Source organism: Seriola aureovittata, chromosome 5 (genome assembly GCF_021018895.1).
Source record: "Seriola aureovittata isolate HTS-2021-v1 ecotype China chromosome 5, ASM2101889v1, whole genome shotgun sequence".
Taxonomy (NCBI): Eukaryota; Metazoa; Chordata; class Actinopteri; order Carangiformes; family Carangidae; genus Seriola; species Seriola aureovittata.
Genome location: NC_079368.1, coordinates 13,533,067 through 13,555,388, shown reverse-complemented (window position 1 = coordinate 13,555,388; position 22,322 = coordinate 13,533,067). Strand labels below are relative to the sequence as shown.

The window sequence follows — 22,322 nt, the reverse complement described above, 5'->3', positions numbered from 1 at the left end:
TATAAATGAATATGTAAAATCATTAATCACTTGTATTGGTATTCATGAAGGCAAAAAAAATGTGTGTAAATACCAGGGTTTGTGCTAAAGCATATATAATTCAATCAGAACAAAACTACTACATTATACATATTTTGCTTAATACAAAAGTTGCTTTATCTCTTGTCCTTTTTTATTGCTGCTCACTCTCTTTGTCGTCAGGACACAGCTCTGAAACACAGGAAAACAAAAAAAAGATAATCTTTGAGAGAAGAACAGAACAAAGTGAATACCACAGTTTCCCTGAAGGCTCCACCTCCATTTCCTGCCCATGCACATAGTACTTCATTGAATTACTCCAAACATAACGAACGTACATAATATATAATCATATTTAAATAATGCATTTCAATACAACATCTCCACCTTGTGGAAAGTTGTGTAAGTTGTAGCATCCAGTAAAGATTAAGAAGGAAATGGTTGAGAAAACTTTGGTCACTAATTAGTTACTGACCTGTTTCGCCATCGTAGCTATGGAGGTTCTCCGGGAAGTTCAGACACCCAACTTGCTTCTTCAAAATTTCAACATTTTTGGGATCTATTTTTCCTGTCCTTGCTGAAAGAGGGGGGATAATTTTTTTTTAGTTAAAAAAAGAACTGTACATATCTTAAAACTCCAAATGTGTTGATAAGGACAAAACTCACTGAACTGCAGGATGTATCTACCAGTGACATCCCCGTTTCGAAAGGTGTCTGTCCACAGCAGGCAGTCAGAGCAAGTCTGTAGGATATGTCCTTTGTGCTCTGACAGATTTTCTTTAAAACCAAGGTGACTGATTATTATATGACATCTGATGTTGTGGATATCTTTGTCATTTTTCTAAAGATAAATCTCTGCCTTACATTTGTCTGTCTTTGGTTCACTTACTGCGGAATGTGGTGGCCAGTCCTGAGATTGTTGCATTTACCTCCCCCAAGATACACCGGTTACTGAGAAACAAGGATTGTTGTGACACAATTTTGTTTTCACAAGGTTAAACTCTAACATGCCATTAAAAAAACTTTTATAATTCTAATATAGTGCTACAAAGTCTTTCTCAAATGATTCTGCTTCATTAACTTACAAGCAGTGATCTCCCCATTTTAATGTCACAGTCTGACTGTCAGAAGTGGCAGACAAGTCGATCCAGGAGCTTTTCAGAGACTCCAGTGCCATGTGGTATTGCTTGGGGTCACCAGCTCCCATCACATACACCCATTTTCCAAACACCTGCATGTAAGCAGTTAAGATTTATGTAGCTATATTCCAAATATTTCATTGTGTTTATTGATAATATACCTTTTTTTTTTTACATTCAGTAAAATCAGCCATCTTTGGGATCAATAAGAAAAAGGGATCATAAGAACAACTTACCTGTTTGGGGTCCTCTGGCATAAAAGGTTTGACCAGGTCCTTACAGTCAGGTGCAGATGCAGCAGTGAGGGAAGTGAGAGCCAACAGAAACACAACTGCAGGCAGAGCCATGGTCACACAGAGGGATGAGGACTGAGACTGGGAGACAGCTGCACTGCAGAGGATGGTGCCGAACCTGCAACAGAAAACTTTTCCCCCTGGGGTTTCACAAAAAAAAAAAAGAAAAAAAAGAAAAGCTGTTGTGCAAGTGCTAATATGGGAGAGGAGGGGGGATTGTACATGCTCAAATGCACCGGTGAAGGTTATTTAATGACCATGCAGAGCCATGCAGATTTCTTTTATTCAGCACAGAATGGCCTGCTTAGCAGTCTTCTGTTGCCCATGCTGCTGACCCTGAATGAACTCAGGCAACGTGCCACGGCTTGTCTTGGACTGATGAGACATTTAAGAAAAAAAAAAAAAACCCAAAGCAGCTTTTCACCAATAGAACGAAGGTCGTTTCCCTGTGGGGCTGTGTGGGCTCTTTGTGGGGACAGTTTAAAGGTTGGAAGTCTTCTTTCTTTCCCTAACAGAGACGTTACCGAACAACAGTCTTTGTTGAAGTTCCTGGGAACAGTGGGGCATTTTAGAAGAGCAGTATTAATTTTAATGAAGCGTATAATTTTGATACATGGGTCAGCAGAGTGTTTGGCAACATTTACTGTGTGTGAGAAAGAACGAAGAAATGTTGGTGCTGAGCCAAATAGTTTTTCTGAATAAGAGTAGAAATAAACAAGTGGAAGACAGTACAGAGGGAGACTGAGAACTGTTTTTATTTACCATACACAACCAGTGGGAACATGGTGGATGCATTAAAGGAGACATTTAAAATGGATTTACTAAACTAAACTACTGACCTAACATAACAATATAATCTTACACTTTGTTGCAGGCTGACAGCAACTTGACGACATATTAAAAATTATTACAAGACAACATCCGTGCACAAGCAGATCACATTTTGACACTATTTAGTACATGTTAAGCTGGAGTTGTTTGGGTGTTTGGAGGCTGTTCACAGGGCTATGACACTTCTGTGCTCTGCTTTACTTTGCAGCAGGCTCAGTATCAGTTTGATCAGTCTCTGTATTCTCGGTGGGAGGTGAAGCAGAAGTCTCTCTGTCATCCGGACACAGATCTGAAATGAGACAATAGTAATAGAATCACAATGATGTATTTGATTATTGAACTGGGTGGCAGAGAGATGCAGAGCTGAAACTGAAGACTCACCGCTGCCTGAAAAGTGATACTCTGGGAGGAATTTGAGACACTCCGCCTGCTTCTTGAAGGTCTCTAATTCAGATGGCTCCAGACTGCCGGTCCGTGCTTTAAAAGAAGGGCCAGAGAAATAAAACAGGAGGGTGAGATGGTGAGGCGATGTGGGAAGCCAGGGGAGAGAAGACAGAGAGAAATAGCAAAGTAGCCTAATATCTCAAAAATAGTATTGACCCCCCCCCCCCAAAAAAAAAATAAACTTACTAAAAAGAAAAAGATATCGTCCCTTTGATTCGCTGTCAGGGAGGAGGGTGGTGTCTTCGGACAGGAGGCAGTCGGCGCAGGTCTCATAGTACTTCCCATCATGATATGAAGTGTGACCTTTAATGTTAACTGTGGAACAAAGATTAAAAACAGCTGAGATCATATTTTCATGCAGCTAGTTGAAACTGTGCGCAAGAAAACACCATATAAAACTACCAAAAATATATGAAATATTAATATTTTTGGAAGGTTCTGTGACTGTTTTGTTATGAAATCCACCCACTCCTCTGTAATGTGCTTTGGCTGCATGCATCAACCACATAACATTACACAGCTTGGACAGAGAGAGAGCGAGAGGGAGAGATGGTGAGTCGGGGAGATAACAGAAAAACTGTGAATATTTCAAAATACATACAAGTGGTGTGGCTGGTCATTCCAGAGATGGTGGCATTAGCCACACCCTGAAGGCATTTATCCTCATTTCTGTCATGAGAAAAAGGAGCAACAACCTTTCAATACACTCTTCATGACAACTTTACTAATGATGGAAAATAACAATATGATATACGAAACATATGGTCACGTGACTGATCATTTGCAGTCAGCAGCGTCCTTACAGGCGGTCGGCCCAGTAGATGGTGATGACTCCACTGTCTGAGGAAGCTGACAGTTCCACCCAGGAACTGTTCACCGACACCAAGTCGTTCTTCAGGCTGGACTGGTCCCATGACCCCACATGAAGCACCCACTTCCCATAGATCTGCCACCCACACAACAACCACACAACTCACTGACGTCACTGGGCTGCATTTCTGTGTTCATACTTTATTATAATATAATATAATATAATACAATAATGAGGATGCTCTGTCATGTCATTGTTAAAAACTGCATAGCTCTTAAAAATATTCTCAAAAAGTTAAACATACAATTCCATGACAACTCTTTTTTCTGAGGAAGATCACATGTAAAAGGATCAAAAGCTCCGGGACACGTTTAATGGATCTTTTTCAGAGATTATTTTATCAACGACTTAATAGCTTTATAGCTTGATAGCTTTTTAGCTTAAGAAGACTGATAGTTATCTTGCAATTGAAATAAAAATGGAGATTTCTACATGGCATCACAGTTGTTTTTCTGCTAAGGGTGTACATAATGTACATTAGCTTTGATATACAAGATGCATTAATGTGCCAGTTATTCTTCAGACCAAATGTGTTTGTTCTTTTTAATCACAGTGTATCTCACTGTAACAAAAAATGAACACCAAGACAAAACTCAGCTACTCAGGCACATTAACCCACAGTGCTGCAGTGCAGAGCCTCCTCTATATGACCAGCTCATAACAAATGATCGCTGATACTCACGGGGCTGTGGCTGTCCAGTACCAGAGGCTTTACCAGCTCTTTACAGTCCGGTTCAGATGCGGCACTCAGGGAGGTGAGAGCCAGCAGAGCTACAACCAGCTGTGCAGCCATGGCTCGAGACAGCAGGCAGCCAGAGAGCAACACCAATGTCAGGGATCCTGCCAGCTACAGTCTTCTCAAAGGAACCACAGGAAGTGTTCTGTAACAGTGGGCTGGGCCAAACACACACACACATGCACACACACACACACACACACACACACACACACACACACACACACACACACACACACACACACACACACACACACACACACACACACTCCTCTTCTCCTGGAGGGAAGAAGGAGCAGTTCACTTTTCACATCCAGTGTCAGCAGGGGCTTGTGTCCTATTTACCACGTTACATAACAGCCATCTGGCAGAGTCTGAATAGCAAGACCCCTGCATTTTCAATATGTGAACACCCCCTGCACAGAGTCACACACACACACACACACACACACACACACACACACACACACACACACACATGGAAACTACTCCACTTGGGTCCTCAACTCTTATTTCAACAATAGAAGTGGCTGCAAAACATTAAAATAATTTAAATAAACTACTTTTATCTGCTAATATATTACACACACATAAGACATTGTTGGAATCTTCAACATGAGGTAACCTTTTGTTTCCTCGGGCCAGATGCAGGCTTACATAACATGTACCGCCTCCATTTTTCCAGGGAAACAGTTCAGAGATTGGTTGTTCCGCTTTGTTTTTGTGAAGGAACCAAATCATTATTGATAATGACACTAATGATAATCCTAAAATACATAATCAGGCAATGGCCACTTTGTGCAGCATAGTGCCAACACACTCTCACACTCACAGCAACAAAAGTAAATTCGGCCATCTGATCAGCTCCATCTGAAAAATCCTTACCTAACTTTCACACAAAAACAATGTGGTCAACAATTAATGTATTGCAAGTTCTTTTGCACAATACTATTTGTCAGTGTTGGGGAATGAATCACAAGTTATGATTCATGGATAATTATGTTTCATTCAGGAGGAAATTTCCCAGGGGAGTATCTTTCATTTTTTTCCTGGGTGTGTGGATATCTTTTGGCTTCTTGCTTGTGTTTTTCTCAGTTTTTGGCTGATATAGCAGATGCTATACAGAGACCTGGTCTAAAATCTTATATATCTAGATATTGTAAGGGAGGATTATGTAAGTAATAAAGCAGTACTGTTGACTCTTTATAGATGTGCCCTGACAAGGACTGTGTTATGTAACACACAAATATCTCATTCAAGCTGCCATATTTGACTTTTAATCGAATTTGCAGTTAATGTCTGAGAGAGAGAGAGGTGGTTGAATGTGAACCTGAGTAACTATAGCAAGGGGACGTTGCACAATACTTTGAGAACATAAAAAGCCACATCTTTCTCTTCTTTCAGCAAAAGTTTCACACAGCCATGTAAAACAGTTGCTCTCCATCCTTCATGGGGCCCTCCAACAAGCAGACAACATGAAAAGACTAGTGTTGAAGTAGAAGCATGAATGAAACAATCAGCTAGTCCACAGTCCTGCTTAGTATTCCTTTCTTTGACTCCCCTATGGAGGTACATTTGTTTCAATCCAAGTGTTATCTGTTAATAAATAATAAATCTGGTTCTGGAATTTTTTTTACACTGTGATGATGATGAAGATACATTGTAAATAGAACACATTTCATAACGATATAGACTAACCTATAAAGATATAACTGGTGTGATTTCTTTAACATTGAGTTTATTGTAATCATTCAATCCATTTGCTGTTAACAGCATAATTGGTATTTTCTACATATAGGCTATAATCAGTTTAGTCCTGTGCAGTCAGTAGACCAGCCAGCTCATCTCTTACAGGTGGTAATAGCAAGGACGATCTACAGTATACTATAGTATGAAGTTTTGATGACGTTTTTTATGGCTTATTATACTATGTCGTTTTTATAACGTTTTTTACACCTTGCAATACACTGTCGTTTTCATGCATCACGTTAAGCCTTACTATACTATGGGGTTTTTATGACGTGTTTTATGCCTCATAATACTATGACACTTTTTAATGCTTCAGTATACTATAATGTTTTTATGATGTTTTTTACACCTTACTATACAATGTTGTTTTTATGATGTTTTTTTTATGGCTTAGTATACTATCAAGTTTTTTATGCCTAACGAAAGTATTTCATTTTCGTTTTTATGACGTGTTTTATGCCTCATTTATACTATGACACTTTTTCATGTTTCAGTATACTATGATGTTTTGATGACATCTTTTACGCCTCACTATACGATGTCATTTTCATGATGTTTTTATACCTTAATATACTGTTGTTTTTTGAAAAAAAAAATTTTGTGTTCATAGTATGGAGATTTGATGATATCTTTTATGCCTTACTATACTATGACGTTTTTTAAGCCTGACTATACTATATCATTTTTATGATTTTTTTTTTATTCCTTACTATACTATCATGTTTTTTGACATTTTTATGCCATACTGTAGAATGAATTTTTTTTTGCTTTATTATACTATGTCGTTTCTATGTCATTTGTATGAAGTTTTTATGACATTTACTATACTATGACGTTTTTTAAACCTAACTATACAATGTTGTTTCTATGACTTTTGTTTTATGCATTACTTTTGTTTTTATGAGGTTTTTTATGCCTCATTATACTATCACGTTTTTTATGCCTAACGATACTATTTCGTTTTTGTGACGTTTTTTAAGCCTTACTATACTATGTAGTTTTGATGATATCTTTTATGCCTTACTATACTATGATGTTTTTTATTCCTTACGATACTATGACGTTTTTTTGCCTTACTATACTATGATGTTTTTTGAAATTTTTATGCCTTATTATAATATGTCGTTTTTAGGTCATTTTTATGACGTTTTTATGATATTCACTATACTGACGTTTTTTAAGCCTTACTATTCCATGTCGTTTTTATGCCTCATTATACTGTCATTTTTGTGATGTTTTTATGACGTTTACTATGCTATGACATTTTTTAAGCCTTACTTTACTATATCATTTTATGACGTTTTTTTATTCCTTACTATAATATGATGTTTTTTGACATTTTTATGCCAAATTGTAGAATGACATTTTTTATGCCTTATTACACTATGTTGTTTTTATGTCATTTTTATGACGTTTTTTGTGCCTCACTATACAATTACGTTTTTTGACATTTTTATGCTTTACTATACTATGAAGTTTTTTTGCCCTACTATACTATGATGTTTTTTGACATTTTTATGCCATACTGTAGAATGATATTTTTTATGCCTTATTATACTATGTCATTTTTATGTCATTTGTATGACGTTTTTATGACATTCACTAAACTATGACGTTTTTTAAGCCTTACTATTCCATGTCGTTTTTATGACTTTTTTTTATGTCTTACTATACTGTGACGTTTTTTTGCCTTACTATAATATGATGTTTTTTCATTCCTTACTATACTATGATGTTTTTTGACATTTTTATGCCTTATTATACTATATCGCTTTTAGGTCATTTTTATGACGTTTTTATGACATTTACTATACTATGACGTTTTTTAAGCCTTGCTATACTTTGATGTTTTTTATGCCTCTTTGTACTGTCATTTTTCTGATGTTTTTCTGATGTTTACTATGCTATGACGTTTTTTAAGCCTTTCTATACTATATCATTTTTACGTTTTTTTTTTTCACCTTACTATACTATGATGTTTTTTGACATTTCTATGCCATACTATTCTATGATGTTTTTTATGCCTCATTATACTATCATTTTTAAGATGTTTTTATGATGTTTACTATACTATGACTTTTTTAAGCCTTACTATACTACATCATTTTTATGACTTTTTTTATTCCTTACTATATTATGATGTTTATTGACATTTTTATGCCATATTGTAGAATGACATTTTTTATGCCTTATTATACTATGTCGTTTTTATGTCATTTTTATGACGTTTTCTATGCCTCACTATATTAGGACGTTTTTTAAATTTTTATGCTATCTATACTATGACGTTTTTTTTCCTTACTATACTATGATGTTTTTTGACATTTTTATGCCATACTGTAGAATGACATTTTTTGTGCCTTATTATACCATGACATTTTTTATTCCTTACTATACTATGACGTTTTTTTGCCTTACTATACTATGATGTTTTTTGACATTTTTATGCCTTATTATACTATGTCTTTTTTAGGCAATTTTTATGACGTTTTTATGATTTTCACTATACTATGACGTTTTTTAAGCCTTACTATTCCATGTCGTTTTTATGACTTTTTTTATGTCTTACTATACTGTGACGTTTTTTTGCCTTACTATACTATGATGTTTTTGATGCCTCATTATACTGTCATTTTTATGATGTTTTTATGACGTTTACTATGCTATGACGTATTTTGAGCCTTACTATACTATATAATTTTATGATGTTTTTTTATTCCTTACTATACTATGACGTTATTTTGCCTTACTATACTATGACGTTTTTTGACATTTTTATGCCTTATTATACTATGTCGCTTTTAGGTCATTTTTCTGATGATTTTCTGATGTTTACTATGCTATGAAATTTTTTAAGCCTTTCTATACTATATCATTTTTATGTTTTTTTTTTTTATTACCTACTATACTATGATGATTTTTTACATTTTTATTCCTTACTACACTATGATGTTTTTTGCCTTACTATACTATGACATTTTTTTGCCTTACTATACTATAATGTTTTTGGAGCCTTACTATTCCATGTCGTTTTTATGACTTGTTTATGTCTTACTATACTGTGATGTTTTTTGCCACACTATCCTATGATGTTTTTTATGCCTCATTATACTGTCATTTTTATGATGTTTTTAAGATGTTTACTATGCTATGACGTTTTTTAAGCCTTACTATACTATGAAATTTTTTTGCCTTACTGTACTATGACATTTTTTTGCCTTACTATACTATGATGTTTTTTATGCCTCATTGTACGCTCATTTTTCTGATGTTCTTCTGATGTTTACTATGCTATGACGTTTTTTAAGCCTTACTATACTATATCATTTTTACGTTTTTTTTTCACCTTACTATACTATGATGTTTTTTTTATATTTCTATGCCATACTATTCTGATGTTTTTTATGCCTCACTATACTATGATGTTTTTTTTGACATATTTATGCCATATTGTAGAATGACATTTTTTATGCCTTATTATACTATGTCGTTTTTATGTCATTTTTATGACGTTTTTTATGCCTCACTATACTATGACGTTTTTTACATTTTTTATGCTTTACTATACAATGACATTTTTTTGCCTTACTATACTATGATGTTTTTTGACATTTTTATGCCATACTGTAGAACGACATTTTTTATGCCTTACTATACTACATCATTTTTATGACTCTTTTTCATTACTTTTTTAAGCCTACTATTCCATGTTGTTTTTATGACTTTTTTATGTCTTACTATACTGTGACGTTTTTTTGCCACACTATACTATGATGTTTTTTATGCCTCATTATACTGTCATATTTATGATGTTTTTAAGACGTTTACTATGCTATTACATTTTTTAAGCCTTACTATTCCATGTCGTTTTTATGACTTTTTTATGTCTTACTATACTATGACGTTTTTTTGCTTTATTATACTATGATGATTTTTATGCCTCATTGTACTGTCATTTTTATCATGTTTTTATGACGTTTACTATGCTATGACGTTTTTTAAGCCTTACTATACTATTTCATTTTTATGATTTTTTTATTTATTCCTTACTATACTATGATGTTTTTTTACATTATTATTCCATACTGTAGAATGACATTGTCTATGCCTTATTATACTACGTAATTTTTATGACTCTTTTTCAATCCTTTTTTACGCCGTACTATGTCATGTTGTTTTTATGACTTTTTTATGTCTTACTATACTGTGACGTTTTTTTGCCACACTATACTATGATGTTTTTTATGCCTCATTATACTGTCATATTTATGATGTTTTTAAGACGTTTACTATGCTATTACATTTTTTAAGCCTTACGATACTATATCATTTTATGACGTTTTTTTATTCCTTACTATAATATGATGTTTTTTGACATTTTTATGCCATACTGTAGAATGACATTTTTTATGCCTTATTACACTATGTCGCTTTTAGATCACTTTTATGGCGTTTTTATGACATTTACTATACTATGACGTTATTTAAGCCTTACTATACAATGTTGCTTTTATGAATTTTTTTTCACGTTACTATACAATGGCGTTTTTTTGCCTTACTATACTATGATGTTTTTTGACATTTTTATGCCATACTGTAGAACGACATTTTTTATGCCTTACTATACTACATCATTTTTATGACTCTTTTTCATTACTTTTTTAAGCCTACTATTCCATGTTGTTTTTATGACTTTTTTATGTCTTACTATACTGTGACGTTTTTTTGCCACACTATACTATGATGTTTTTTATGCCTCATTATACTGTCATATTTATGATGTTTTTAAGACGTTTACTATGCTATTACATTTTTTAAGCCTTACTATTCCATGTCGTTTTTATGACTTTTTTATGTCTCACTATACTATGACGTTTTTTTGCTTTATTATACTATGATGATTTTTATGCCTCATTGTACTGTCATTTTTATGATGTTTTTATGACGTTTACTATGCTATGACGTTTTTTAAGCCTTACTATACTATTTCATTTTTATGATTTTTTTATTTATTCCTTACTATACTATGATGTTTTTTTACATTATTATTCCATACTGTAGAATGACATTGTCTATGCCTTATTATACTACGTAATTTTTATGACTCTTTTTCAATCCTTTTTTACGCCGTACTATGTCATGTTGTTTTTATGACTTTTTTATGTCTTACTATACTGTGACGTTTTTTTGCCACACTATACTATGATGTTTTTTATGCCTCATTATACTGTCATATTTATGATGTTTTTAAGACGTTTACTATGCTATTACATTTTTTAAGCCTTACGATACTATATCATTTTATGACGTTTTTTTATTCCTTACTATAATATGATGTTTTTTGACATTTTTATGCCATACTGTAGAATGACATTTTTTATGCCTTATTACACTATGTCGCTTTTAGATCACTTTTATGGCGTTTTTATGACATTTACTATACTATGACGTTATTTAAGCCTTACTATACAATGTTGCTTTTATGAATTTTTTTTCACGTTACTATACAATGGCGTTTTTTTGCCTTACTATACTATGATGTTTTTTGACATTTTTATGCCAAATTGTAGAATGACATTTTTTATGCCTTATTACACTATGTCGTTTTTATGTCATTTTTATGACGTTTTTTATGCCTTACTATACAATGTTGTTTTTATGAATTTTTTTCACCTTACTATACAATGACATTTTTTTGCCTTACTATACTATGTTGTTTTTTGACATTTTTATGCCATACTGTAGAATGACATTTTTTATGCCTTACTATACTACATCATTTTTATGACTCTTTTTCATTCTTTACTATAATATGATGTTTTTTGACATTTTTATGCCAAATTGTAGAATGACATTTTTTATGCCTTATTACACCATGTCGTTTTTATGTCATTTTTATGACGTTTTTTATGCCTTACTATACAATGTTGTTTTTATGAATTTTTTTCACCTTACTATGCAATGACATTTTTTTGCCTTACTATACTATGATGTTTTTTGACATTTTTATGCCATACTGTAGAATGACATTTTTTATGCCTTACTATACTACATCATTTTTATGACTCTTTTTCATTCTTTACTATAATATGATGTTTTTTGACATTTTTATGCCAAATTGTAGAATGACATTTTTTATGCCTTATTACACTATGTCGTTTTTATGTCATTTTTATGACGTTTTTTATGCCTTACTATACAATGTTGTTTTTATGAATTTTTTTCACCTTACTATGCAATGACATTTTTTTGCCTTACTATACTATGATGTTTTTTGACATTTTTATGCCATACTGTAGAATGACATTTTTTATGCCTTACTATACTACATCATTTTTATGACTCTTTTTCATTCTTTACTATAATATGATGTTTTTTGACATTTTTATGCCAAATTGTAGAATGACATTTTTTATGCCCTATTACACTATGTCGTTTTTATGTCATTTTTATGATGTTTTTTATGCCTTACTATACAATGTTGTTTTTATGAATTTTTTTCACCTTACTATGCAATGACATTTTTTTGCCTTACTATACTATGATGTTTTTTGACATTTTTATGCCATACTGTAGAATGACATTTTTTATGCCTTACTATACTACATCATTTTTATGACTCTTTTTCATTCTTTACTATAATATGATGTTTTTTGACATTTTTATGCCAAATTGTAGAATGACATTTTTTATGCCTTATTACACTATGTCGTTTTTATGTCATTTTTATGACGTTTTTTATGCCTTACTATACAATGTTGTTTTTATGAATTTTTTTCACCTTACTATACAATGACAATTTTTTGCCTTACTATACTATGATGTTTTTTGACATTTTTATGCCATACTGTAGAATGACATTTTTTATGCCTCACTATACTACATCATTTTTATGACTCTTTTTCATTCTTTACTATAATATGATGTTTTTTGACATTTTTATGCCAAATTGTAGAATGACATTTTTTATGCCTTATTACACTATGTCGTTTTTATGTCATTTTTATGACGTTTTTTATGCCTTACTATACAATGTTGTTTTTATGAATTTTTTTCACCTTACTATGCAATGACATTTTTTTGCCTTACTATACTATGATGTTTTTTGACATTTTTATGCCATACTGTAGAATGACATTTTTTATGCCTTACTATACTACATCATTTTTATGACTCTTTTTCATTCTTTACTATAATATGATGTTTTTTGAAATTTTTATGCCAAATTGTAGAATGACATTTTTTATGCCTTATTACACTATGTCGTTTTTATGTCATTTTTATGACGTTTTTTATGCCTTACTATACAATGTTGTTTTTATGAATTTTTTTCACCTTACTATACAATGACATTTTTTTGCCTTACTATACTATGATGTTTTTTGACATTTTTATGCCATACTGTAGAATGACATTTTTTATGCCTTACTATACTACATCATTTTTATGACTCTTTTTCATTCTTTACTATAATATGATGTTTTTTGACATTTTTATGCCAAATTGTAGAATGACATTTTTTATGCCTTATTACACTATGTCGTTTTTATGTCATTTTTATGACGTTTTTTATGCCTTACTATACAATGTTGTTTTTATGAATTTTTTTCACCTTACTATACAATGACATTTTTTTGCCTTACTATACTATGATGTTATTTGACATTTTTATGCCATACTGTAGAATGACATTTTTTATGCCTTCTTATATTATGTAATTTTTATGTCATTTGTATGACGTTTTTATGACATTCACTATACTATGACGTTTTTTAAGCCTTACTATTCCATGTTGTTTTTATGACTTTTTTATGTCTTACTATACTGTGACATTTTTTTGCCACACTATACTATGATGTTTTTTATGCCTCATTATACTGTCATTTTTATCATGTTTTTAAGACGTTTACTATGCTATGACATTTTTTAAGCCTTACTATTCCATGTCGTTTTTATGACTTTTTTATGTCTCACTATACTATGACGTTTTTTTGCTTTATTATACTATGATGATTTTTATGCCTCATTGTACTGTCATTTTTATGATGTTTTTATGACGTTTACTATGCTATGACGTTTTTTAAGCCTTACTATACTATGACGTTTTTTAAGCCTTACTATACTATATCATTTTTATGATTTCTTTATTCATTCCTTACTATACTATGATGTTTTTTTACATTATTATTCCATACTGTAGAATGACATTGTCTATGCCTTAATACTACATAATTTTTATGACTCTTTTTCAATCCTTTTTTACGCCGTACTATGTCATGTCGTTTTTATGACTTTTTTATGTCTTACTATACTGTGATGTTTTTTTGCCACACTAGACTAAGATGTTTTTTATGCCTCAGTATACTGTCATTTTTATGATGTTTTTAAGACGTTTACTATGCTATGACATTTTTTAAGCCTTACTATACTATATCATTTTATGACGTTTTTTTATTCCTTACTATACTATGACGTTTTTTACCTTACTATACTATGATGTTTTTTGACATTTTTATGCCATACTGTAGAATGACATTTTTTATGCCTTATTATACTATGTCGCTTTTAGGTCATTTTTATGACGTTTTTATGACATTTACTATACTATGACGTTATTTAAGCCTTAGTATACAATGTTGTTTTTATGAATTTTTTTTCACCTTACTATACAATGACATTTTTTTTGCCTTACTATACTATGATGATTTTTATGCCTCATTGTACTGTCATTTTTATGATGTTTTTATGACGTTTACTATGCTATGACGTTTTTTAAGCCTCACTATACTATTTCATTTTTATGATTTTTTATTTATTCCTTACTATACTATGATGTTTTTTTACATTGTTATTCCATACTGTAGAATGCCATTTTCTATGCCTTATTATACTATGTCGTTTCTATGTAATTTTTATGACGTTTTTTTATGCCTCACTATACTATTTCATTTTTCTGATTTTTTTTTATTCCCTACTATACTATGATGTTTTTTTACATTATTATTCCATACTGTAGAACGACATTTTCTATGCCTTATTATACTATGTCGTTTCTATGTCATTTTTATGACATTTTTTTATGCCTCACTATACTATGATGTTTTTTTACATTTTTATACCTTACTATATTATGACGTTTTTTTTGCCTTACTATACTATCATGTTTTTTGTAATTTTTATGATATACTGTAGAATGACATTTTTTATGCCTTACTATACTACATCATTTTTATGACTCTTTTTCATTCCTTACTATACTATGACGTTTTTATGACATTCACTATTGCGTTTTTTAAGCCTTACTATTCCATGTCGTTTTTATGACTTTTTTATGTCTTACTATACTCTGACGGTTTTTTGCCTTACTATACTATGATGTTTTTTATGCCTCAGTATACTGTCATTTTTATGATGTTTTTATGATGTTTACTATGCTATGACATTTTTTAAGCCTTACTATACTATATCATTTTATGACGTTTTTTTATTCCTTACTATACTATGACGTTTTTTGCCTTACTATACTATGATGTTTTTTGACATTTTTATGCCATACTGTAGAATGACATTTTTTATGCCTCATTATACTATGTCGCTTTTAGGTCATTTTTATGACGTTTTTATGACATTTACTATACTATGGCATTATTTAAGCCTCAGTATACAATGTTTTTTTTATGATTTTTTTTTCACCTTACTATACAATGACATTTTTTTGCCTTACTATACTATTTCATTTTTATGATTTTTTTATTTATTCCTATGATGTTTTTTTTAAATTTTTATTCCATACTGTAGAATGACATTTTCTATGCCTTATTATACTATGTCGTTTCTATGTCATTTTTATGATGTTTTTTTATGCCTCACTATACTATTTCATTTTCATGATTTTTTTTATTCCTTACTATACTATTATGTTTTTTTACATTATTATTCCATACTGTAGAATGAAATTTTCTATGCCTTATTATACTATGTGGTTTTTATGTCATTTTTATGACTTTTTTTTTTTGCCTCACTGTACTATGACGCTTTTTGACATTTTTATACCTTACTATATTATGACGTTTTTTTGCCTTACTATACTATGATGTTTTTTGTAATTTTTATGATATACTGTAGAATGACATTTTTCTTTAGGTCATTTTTATGACGTTTTTATGACATTTACTATACTATGACGTTTTTTTACACCTTACTACACAATGTTGTTTTTATGACGTTTGTTTTATGCCTTACTATACTATGTTGTTTTTATGAGATTTTTTATGCCTTAGTATACTATCATGCTTTTCATGCCTAACGATACTGTTTCGTGTTTTTGACGTTTTTTTTAAACCTTACTATACCATGTTGTTTTTATGACGTGTTTTATGCCTCATTATACTATGACACTTTTTCATGTTTCAGCATTCTATGATGTTTTGATGACATCTTTTACCCCTTACTATACAATGTCATTTTCATGATGTTTTTATACCTTAATATACTGACGTTTTTTGATTTTTTTTTTGCCTTACTTTAGTATGGAGATTTGATGATATCTTTTATGCCTTACTATTATATGATGTTTTTTGACATTTTTATGCCATACTGTAGAATGACATTTTTTATGCCTTATTATCGTCATTTGTATGACGTTTTTATGACATTCACTATACCATGACGTCATTTAAGCCTATTTCCTATACAATGACGTTTTTTAAGCCTTACTATACAATGTTGTTTTTATTAATTTTTTTTCACCTTACTATACAATGATGTTTTTTAAGCCTTACTATACTATATAATTTTTATGACTTTTTTTATTCCTTACTATATATAATTTTTTATGCTTTACTATACTATGACAATTTATTCCTTACTCTATTATGACTTTCTGACTCACTATACTATGATTTTTTATGCCATACTATACTATGCCTTTTTGTTAGTCTTACTATTGTCACGGCCCTGGGGCCTATACCAGGGCTTGTGTGTGCGTGTGACTGTTGTGTTGTGTTCCGTGTTTATGCAGGTTCCTGGTTGGGTGGAGCTGGAAGCCATCAGGTAAGTAAGGTTTAAAAAGTCACCAATTAACCTAATATGCATGTCTTTGGATTCCGGCAGGAAGCCAGAGTAACTGGGGAGGACCCATGCAGGCAGAGCAAGAACATACAAACTCCACACAGAGAGGGAAGAAGATAAACTTTTCTCTGTGGGGCGACAGTTCTAACCACTGCTTCGCTTTGCCGCTCCATAAAAAAAGCCATAGCATAGAAAGTCATGACAACATCATACTAAATAAAGGCATAAAAAAGTCATTGTATTGTAAGGCATAAAAAAGTCATAGTAGGCATAAAATGTTGCAGTGTGAGCACCACAAGTTAGAATTTGCTTTTGTTGAATAGGGGGCACCAGTCCTTAGGGGGGGAAAACATTTAATTATTTTATTAATTAATCTGATCAATCTCACATCAGAAGCCTCAATTCAATGGATTTCCAGTCTCTACTTCAGAAGAACACAACAGGACAACGACTGAGTGTAAATAAAGAAGTTTATTAACTAAACTACTATCTACAGAGCAAATGCAAAATATAATAATTATCAAGATGGAATTAATAATGAAATGAATGTTGTGATGAACTGGCACTGGCACTAATGATCACTACATCTATTAATGATATTTGATAAGCATAATGCTAAGACCGGCCAACTGTGAGCTACGCTGTTGAAGGAGACCCTTGGCTGGAACCCAGGTGGCTGAGGTTGCTGTGGTAACCCTGGAGACACGGGATCTTGGTGGATTTTCCTGGAGGCCGTGTCCCATTATCATGGGGAAAGATTCTGCTGGTGTCTCAGCGGTTCAGCCTTGGTGGAGACTGCCAGTAGACTGTCTGTCTTGGGCACTCTTGATTTGTTGTAGGCTTCTCTGTAGGTGGTTGTGGGCAGGTCGGGTTAGGGTTAATGCGAAGTAAAACTCTAATGCACTTAACTTTAGAAGAGGCTAGCAATGACCTCGAAACTGTCAAAAATCTTCAAAAAGAAAAATGGCATAAAGTCATAGTATAAAAACGCATAAAAAGTCACAGTATAGCAAGGCATAAAAAGAACATGCAAACTCCACACAGAATGGCTTAGGGTTCAAACCCAGAACCTTCTCACTGTGAGGCAACAGTTCTAATCACTCTACTACTGTGCTACCCCATAAAAACATCATAGTATAGTAAGTCATAAAATACTATAGTATAGTAAGGCATAACATGTCATAGTATATATAGTAAGGTATTAGAGTTTCTGTTTGAAAGCTGTATAAGTTAGGAAGATATACATTTAATTTATTTGCAAATTTATTGAATGCATTCACAGTTGTTGTGCAGTCAGCAGAATGGACTCTTGGTTTACCACTACAGTCTGAATTGCAACAAAGGCCTGCTGAATGCAGAAGGATCACTTACTCATAAAAAAGGGGCAGACTTTCAGTCTGTGCAGTCCTATTAGGTATTAACCTTTGTGCAAACAATCTTCCCCGGTATTATCATCACTGCTATCTCCAATTAGATTAAAGTTAAGGACTGATCTCATTTGACTTGAAGGGAGACTATGTAACTTTTGAAAGAAGAAACAACCAATTCTTTGGCTTACAAATGGAAAGTTGAATTCATAAGTATGGTATTAGAGTTTCTGTTTGAAAGGTGTAAATGTTAGGAAGATATTCACAAATGCAATTAATTTATTTGTAAATTTATATAATGTATTCACAGATATTTTTTTTAATTGTGGAATTTATTTGTATATTTGCAAATCCGTTTTATATTTGTAAGATATTTATGTGAATTTGCAAATTTATTTTCTGTATTTGTGGAAGGTGTTCTATATTTCCAGATCACACATATGCACATATTGTTGATCTGCTCACACAAATAATATTGAAACAAATCTACCTCCATACATCTTCATCAATTTGATAACACGTGCGACAAATTCATAGAACACAACAGAAGTGTTTCCAGGAGACACTAAAAAGTGATGAACCTGGCTAACCCTTTTGAAGTTGAAAGCATTGAATAACAAGTGTGTCCCAGCCAGGTTCATCATTTCTTTCTTTTTAAGAGAGAGAGAGAGAGAGCGAGAGAGAGGGAGAGGATGATATGGCACAAAGGGCCATGGGTTGGACTTGAACCCGGACTACAGCGGTTAGCATTACCCCCGCTCCCACGCCTGTGTCCACTGGAAACACATCTGTTGTGTTGTAGGACTGAATTTGCAGCACGTTTCTGTGCCTGCATGTGTTTTTTTAAGTTGCAGTGCATCATAGTCAGAGCCAGAAAGAACATATAGATTGTCTTTAATACAAAACAAAAGCATGCAATAACACAGTCCCTCCTTTTGTTGAAAAAAAAAAAACTTTTTACATCATAATTTATGAACAGTGACATGCGAAATCAGTCCGTTTAATACAACAAAAGGTACACTACAGGGCGTCGTGTGGCGTAGTGGTCTAAGCAGGCTCCCCATGTGTAGAGGCTACAGTCCTCGCTGCAGTTGGCCCCGGTTCGAATCCTGCATCGGACGGCCCTTCGCTGCATGTCATTCCCCCTCTCTGCCTCTCCGTTTCCTGTCTCTCTCCACTATACTATCATAAAAAGCCCAAAAAAATATACTTTAAAAAAAAAAAAAAAGGTACACTACTATAAAACACCTGCAGGATGGAAAATTTGTTTTCTTCAATTTTATTAAGACATCAGTGATACATACAAGTGGTACTGGGAGTTTGGGCACATCTAAGAGAATGTACTTGAATACAAATTGAACTCATGCAGTCTCAGGGTAGATTTGAGGTTTACGATAGGTGACAATATGCGTTTTCTCTATTATTCGTCTTCCATTACATCTGTGGTAGGTTCCTTCTCATCAGGGCACAGGTCTGAAATAGAGGTGGGAAATGAAGTTGATAAGTGCCTCAATAATTTACCCATACTGATTACTGCTGAGTGTGTAGTGGTCAAGATATACAGAGAGATCGCAGCATCTCACCTGCGTTGTCCACAGAGAAGATGTCTGGTTGGAAGTTGAGGCATGCAGCCTGTTTCTTGAAAACATCCAGATAAGAGACATCCAGTTTCCCAGACTTTGCTGCAGGGCAGGGAGAAGCTAATAAATTATCTCAAGGAACTAGTCAAAACATAATTAAGTGCTAAAGCTCTGAATTTTGGGATTTTTTAACGAGTGTAGAGACAACTGTGAACTCACTGAAGAGGTAAAGGTTTCTCCCTTTTCTGGTTTCCCCATTCCCCATTGTCACTGAGGTGTCTGTCCAGAGGATGCACTCAGGGCAGGTCACCATGTAATTCCCAGCATGAGCATGAGAAGAGGAGTTAAAGCTAACTATTGGATACAAACAGAAGTTTAGTAACTGTGAAAAGCACAGATAATGATATGTACCATAATGTACTTACATGTCACATTGATCGAGTTTACTGAGAAGGTGAAATTAACACTTCCATAATGACATTTCCCATCACTTGAAAAGAGAAGTAAACAAAACAAACACATGAGAACTGTATTAAATCTCACCTCTTACTTAATGCACTGGATCTTAAATGTATCAAAAAAAATTCATTTTCAGAAGATTAATGCTTACACTCTGTCTCCCCAGCTCAGGGTCATAACATCATTGTCAGGGGTGGGTGAGAGTTTAATCCAGGAGCTGTTGACAGTTTTAAGTTCCCTCAGAGAGTTTGCATTGTCTGATATTCCAGAATGGAATATCCATTTTCCAAAGAGCTAGAAATAGATGTGCAAAATTGAAACCCATATTTCTAACAAATTTTTACTCAAATAAAAGCTCTAGGTAAACAGATTTTTGTAGCACAGTTTCAACTCCCATACATTTACAGCGTTCCTTTGAGACGCAACTTTGAGAGATGTAAAATACAAAAAAAAAAATTCCAACCTTCAAACATTATTGAACATTATTGTCACATTATCGATGACCATTTATTCAAGTATGACAAATTGACCTGATAGGAAATCTATCACAGTGAACATTTAGACTGCTGAATTTTAACTTGTCTTGTGTTCAAACAGTCCAACATGTGAGACATCAGAGTTGGCTGGTGAACAGTGACCTCTTCAGTGCACCTATACTCCATATTTCACATTATCCTCTTCATTGCCCTCATGTTTACTTATTTTTGTTCTTCTATATGGCAGATACTTGTGGCTCTCAAACCCCAGATGGTGGAATTTGAGAACACTCCACAACATGAATACACCTCAGTAAAAATAGAGGTTGTAGTTATGTAAGGTTAAATCATGTAGAACAAAGAAAACTCGATTCTACTTAACAGTCAATGTAAATCCTGAGGACAACGTACCTGCTTTTGATCATCCAGAGGTTTAATCAGCTCTTCACAGCCTGGATCAGACGCAGCAGTCAGAGAGGAGAGAGCCAGCAAAGCTAGACAAAAGTGAACAGACATGATTAAAGGTCAAATGATAGCCAGTTGAATACCACAGCAAAAACAGAACAACTGTACTCCTGCAGGAATGCTGGCTAGCAGACGAGCAGAGGGGATGTTACACTAATATGGGGGGTGGGGTGAGAGAAAGACTATATTTCCAAGTTTCTCCTCTATCTGCATTTCTTATGCAGAATATAGGGATGAATATTTCAAATGTGCTAAATGTTTATTGCATGTGTTTGTGTGTAAGAAAGACACTTTTTTGATGCTATATCACAGTGTTACACAAGAGAAATGCTGTGGTCTTTGTGGTTCTGCCAGAGGCTCACTCACATTCCCTCCCCGCTGTCCTGTTCTGTTACGCAAGATGAATTATTCTTTCTGTGGGTGATTGTGGTCTCCACTCTCTCTGTGTTTGTGCTGTGTGTTTGAGGGTCGAGAGGGAAAGAGAGATACACTCATGCAATATGCAAAGATCATAATCTGAAGTGTACATATGTTATATAACCTACATGCAGCATTGACATGAATGCAGTTTAGAGAAAGTGAGTAAATATGTAAATAGAACTGCAGTGACTATGCTGTTTATTAAAGTCTTTTCTTTTGAACTCTCCGACTCATATAAGAAGGTGTCTGCTGCTGGGTATAAAAATGTGGCCACTACAGTACAGTGGTTGGCTCTCAGATTAAAACCTTGCACTTCCATGTCTGTACACTAAATATGAAGCTATAGCTAAAAATGCAACTGCAAAATCTGTAATGTTAGTTTAATGTACAGATGAGAAAGTGGT

General features: G+C 33.1%; 1 protein-coding gene across 1 annotated transcript; it reads right to left on the bottom strand.

Moving 5' to 3' along the window:
* Nucleotides 1–2,189: 2,189 nt before the first annotated feature.
* Nucleotides 2,190–4,466, bottom strand: LOC130170112 (uncharacterized). The gene is made up of 6 exons (XM_056377257.1): nt 4,279–4,466; nt 3,529–3,671; nt 3,327–3,394; nt 2,912–3,040; nt 2,663–2,758; nt 2,190–2,570 (listed from the first exon to the last, which is right to left on the bottom strand). The coding sequence occupies exons 1-6, from the start codon at nt 4,387–4,389 to the stop codon at nt 2,479–2,481; spliced, it is 639 nt and encodes a 212-aa protein (XP_056233232.1). The 5' UTR covers nt 4,390–4,466; the 3' UTR covers nt 2,190–2,478.
* Nucleotides 4,467–22,322: the final 17,856 nt, after the last annotated feature.

Coding starts and splice junctions, on each gene's coding strand:
- LOC130170112 (XM_056377257.1), bottom strand. CDS start 4,389: ATGGCTGCACAGCTGGTTGTAGCTCTGCTGGCTCTCACCTCCCTGAGT. Junction 3,395..3,528: donor ATCTACTGGGCCGACCGCCT/GTAAGGACGCTG, acceptor TTCTCATGACAG/AAATGAGGATAAATGCCTTC. Junction 2,759..2,911: donor ACGATATCTTTTTCTTTTTA/GTAAGTTTATTT, acceptor CTTCTTTTAAAG/CACGGACCGGCAGTCTGGAG.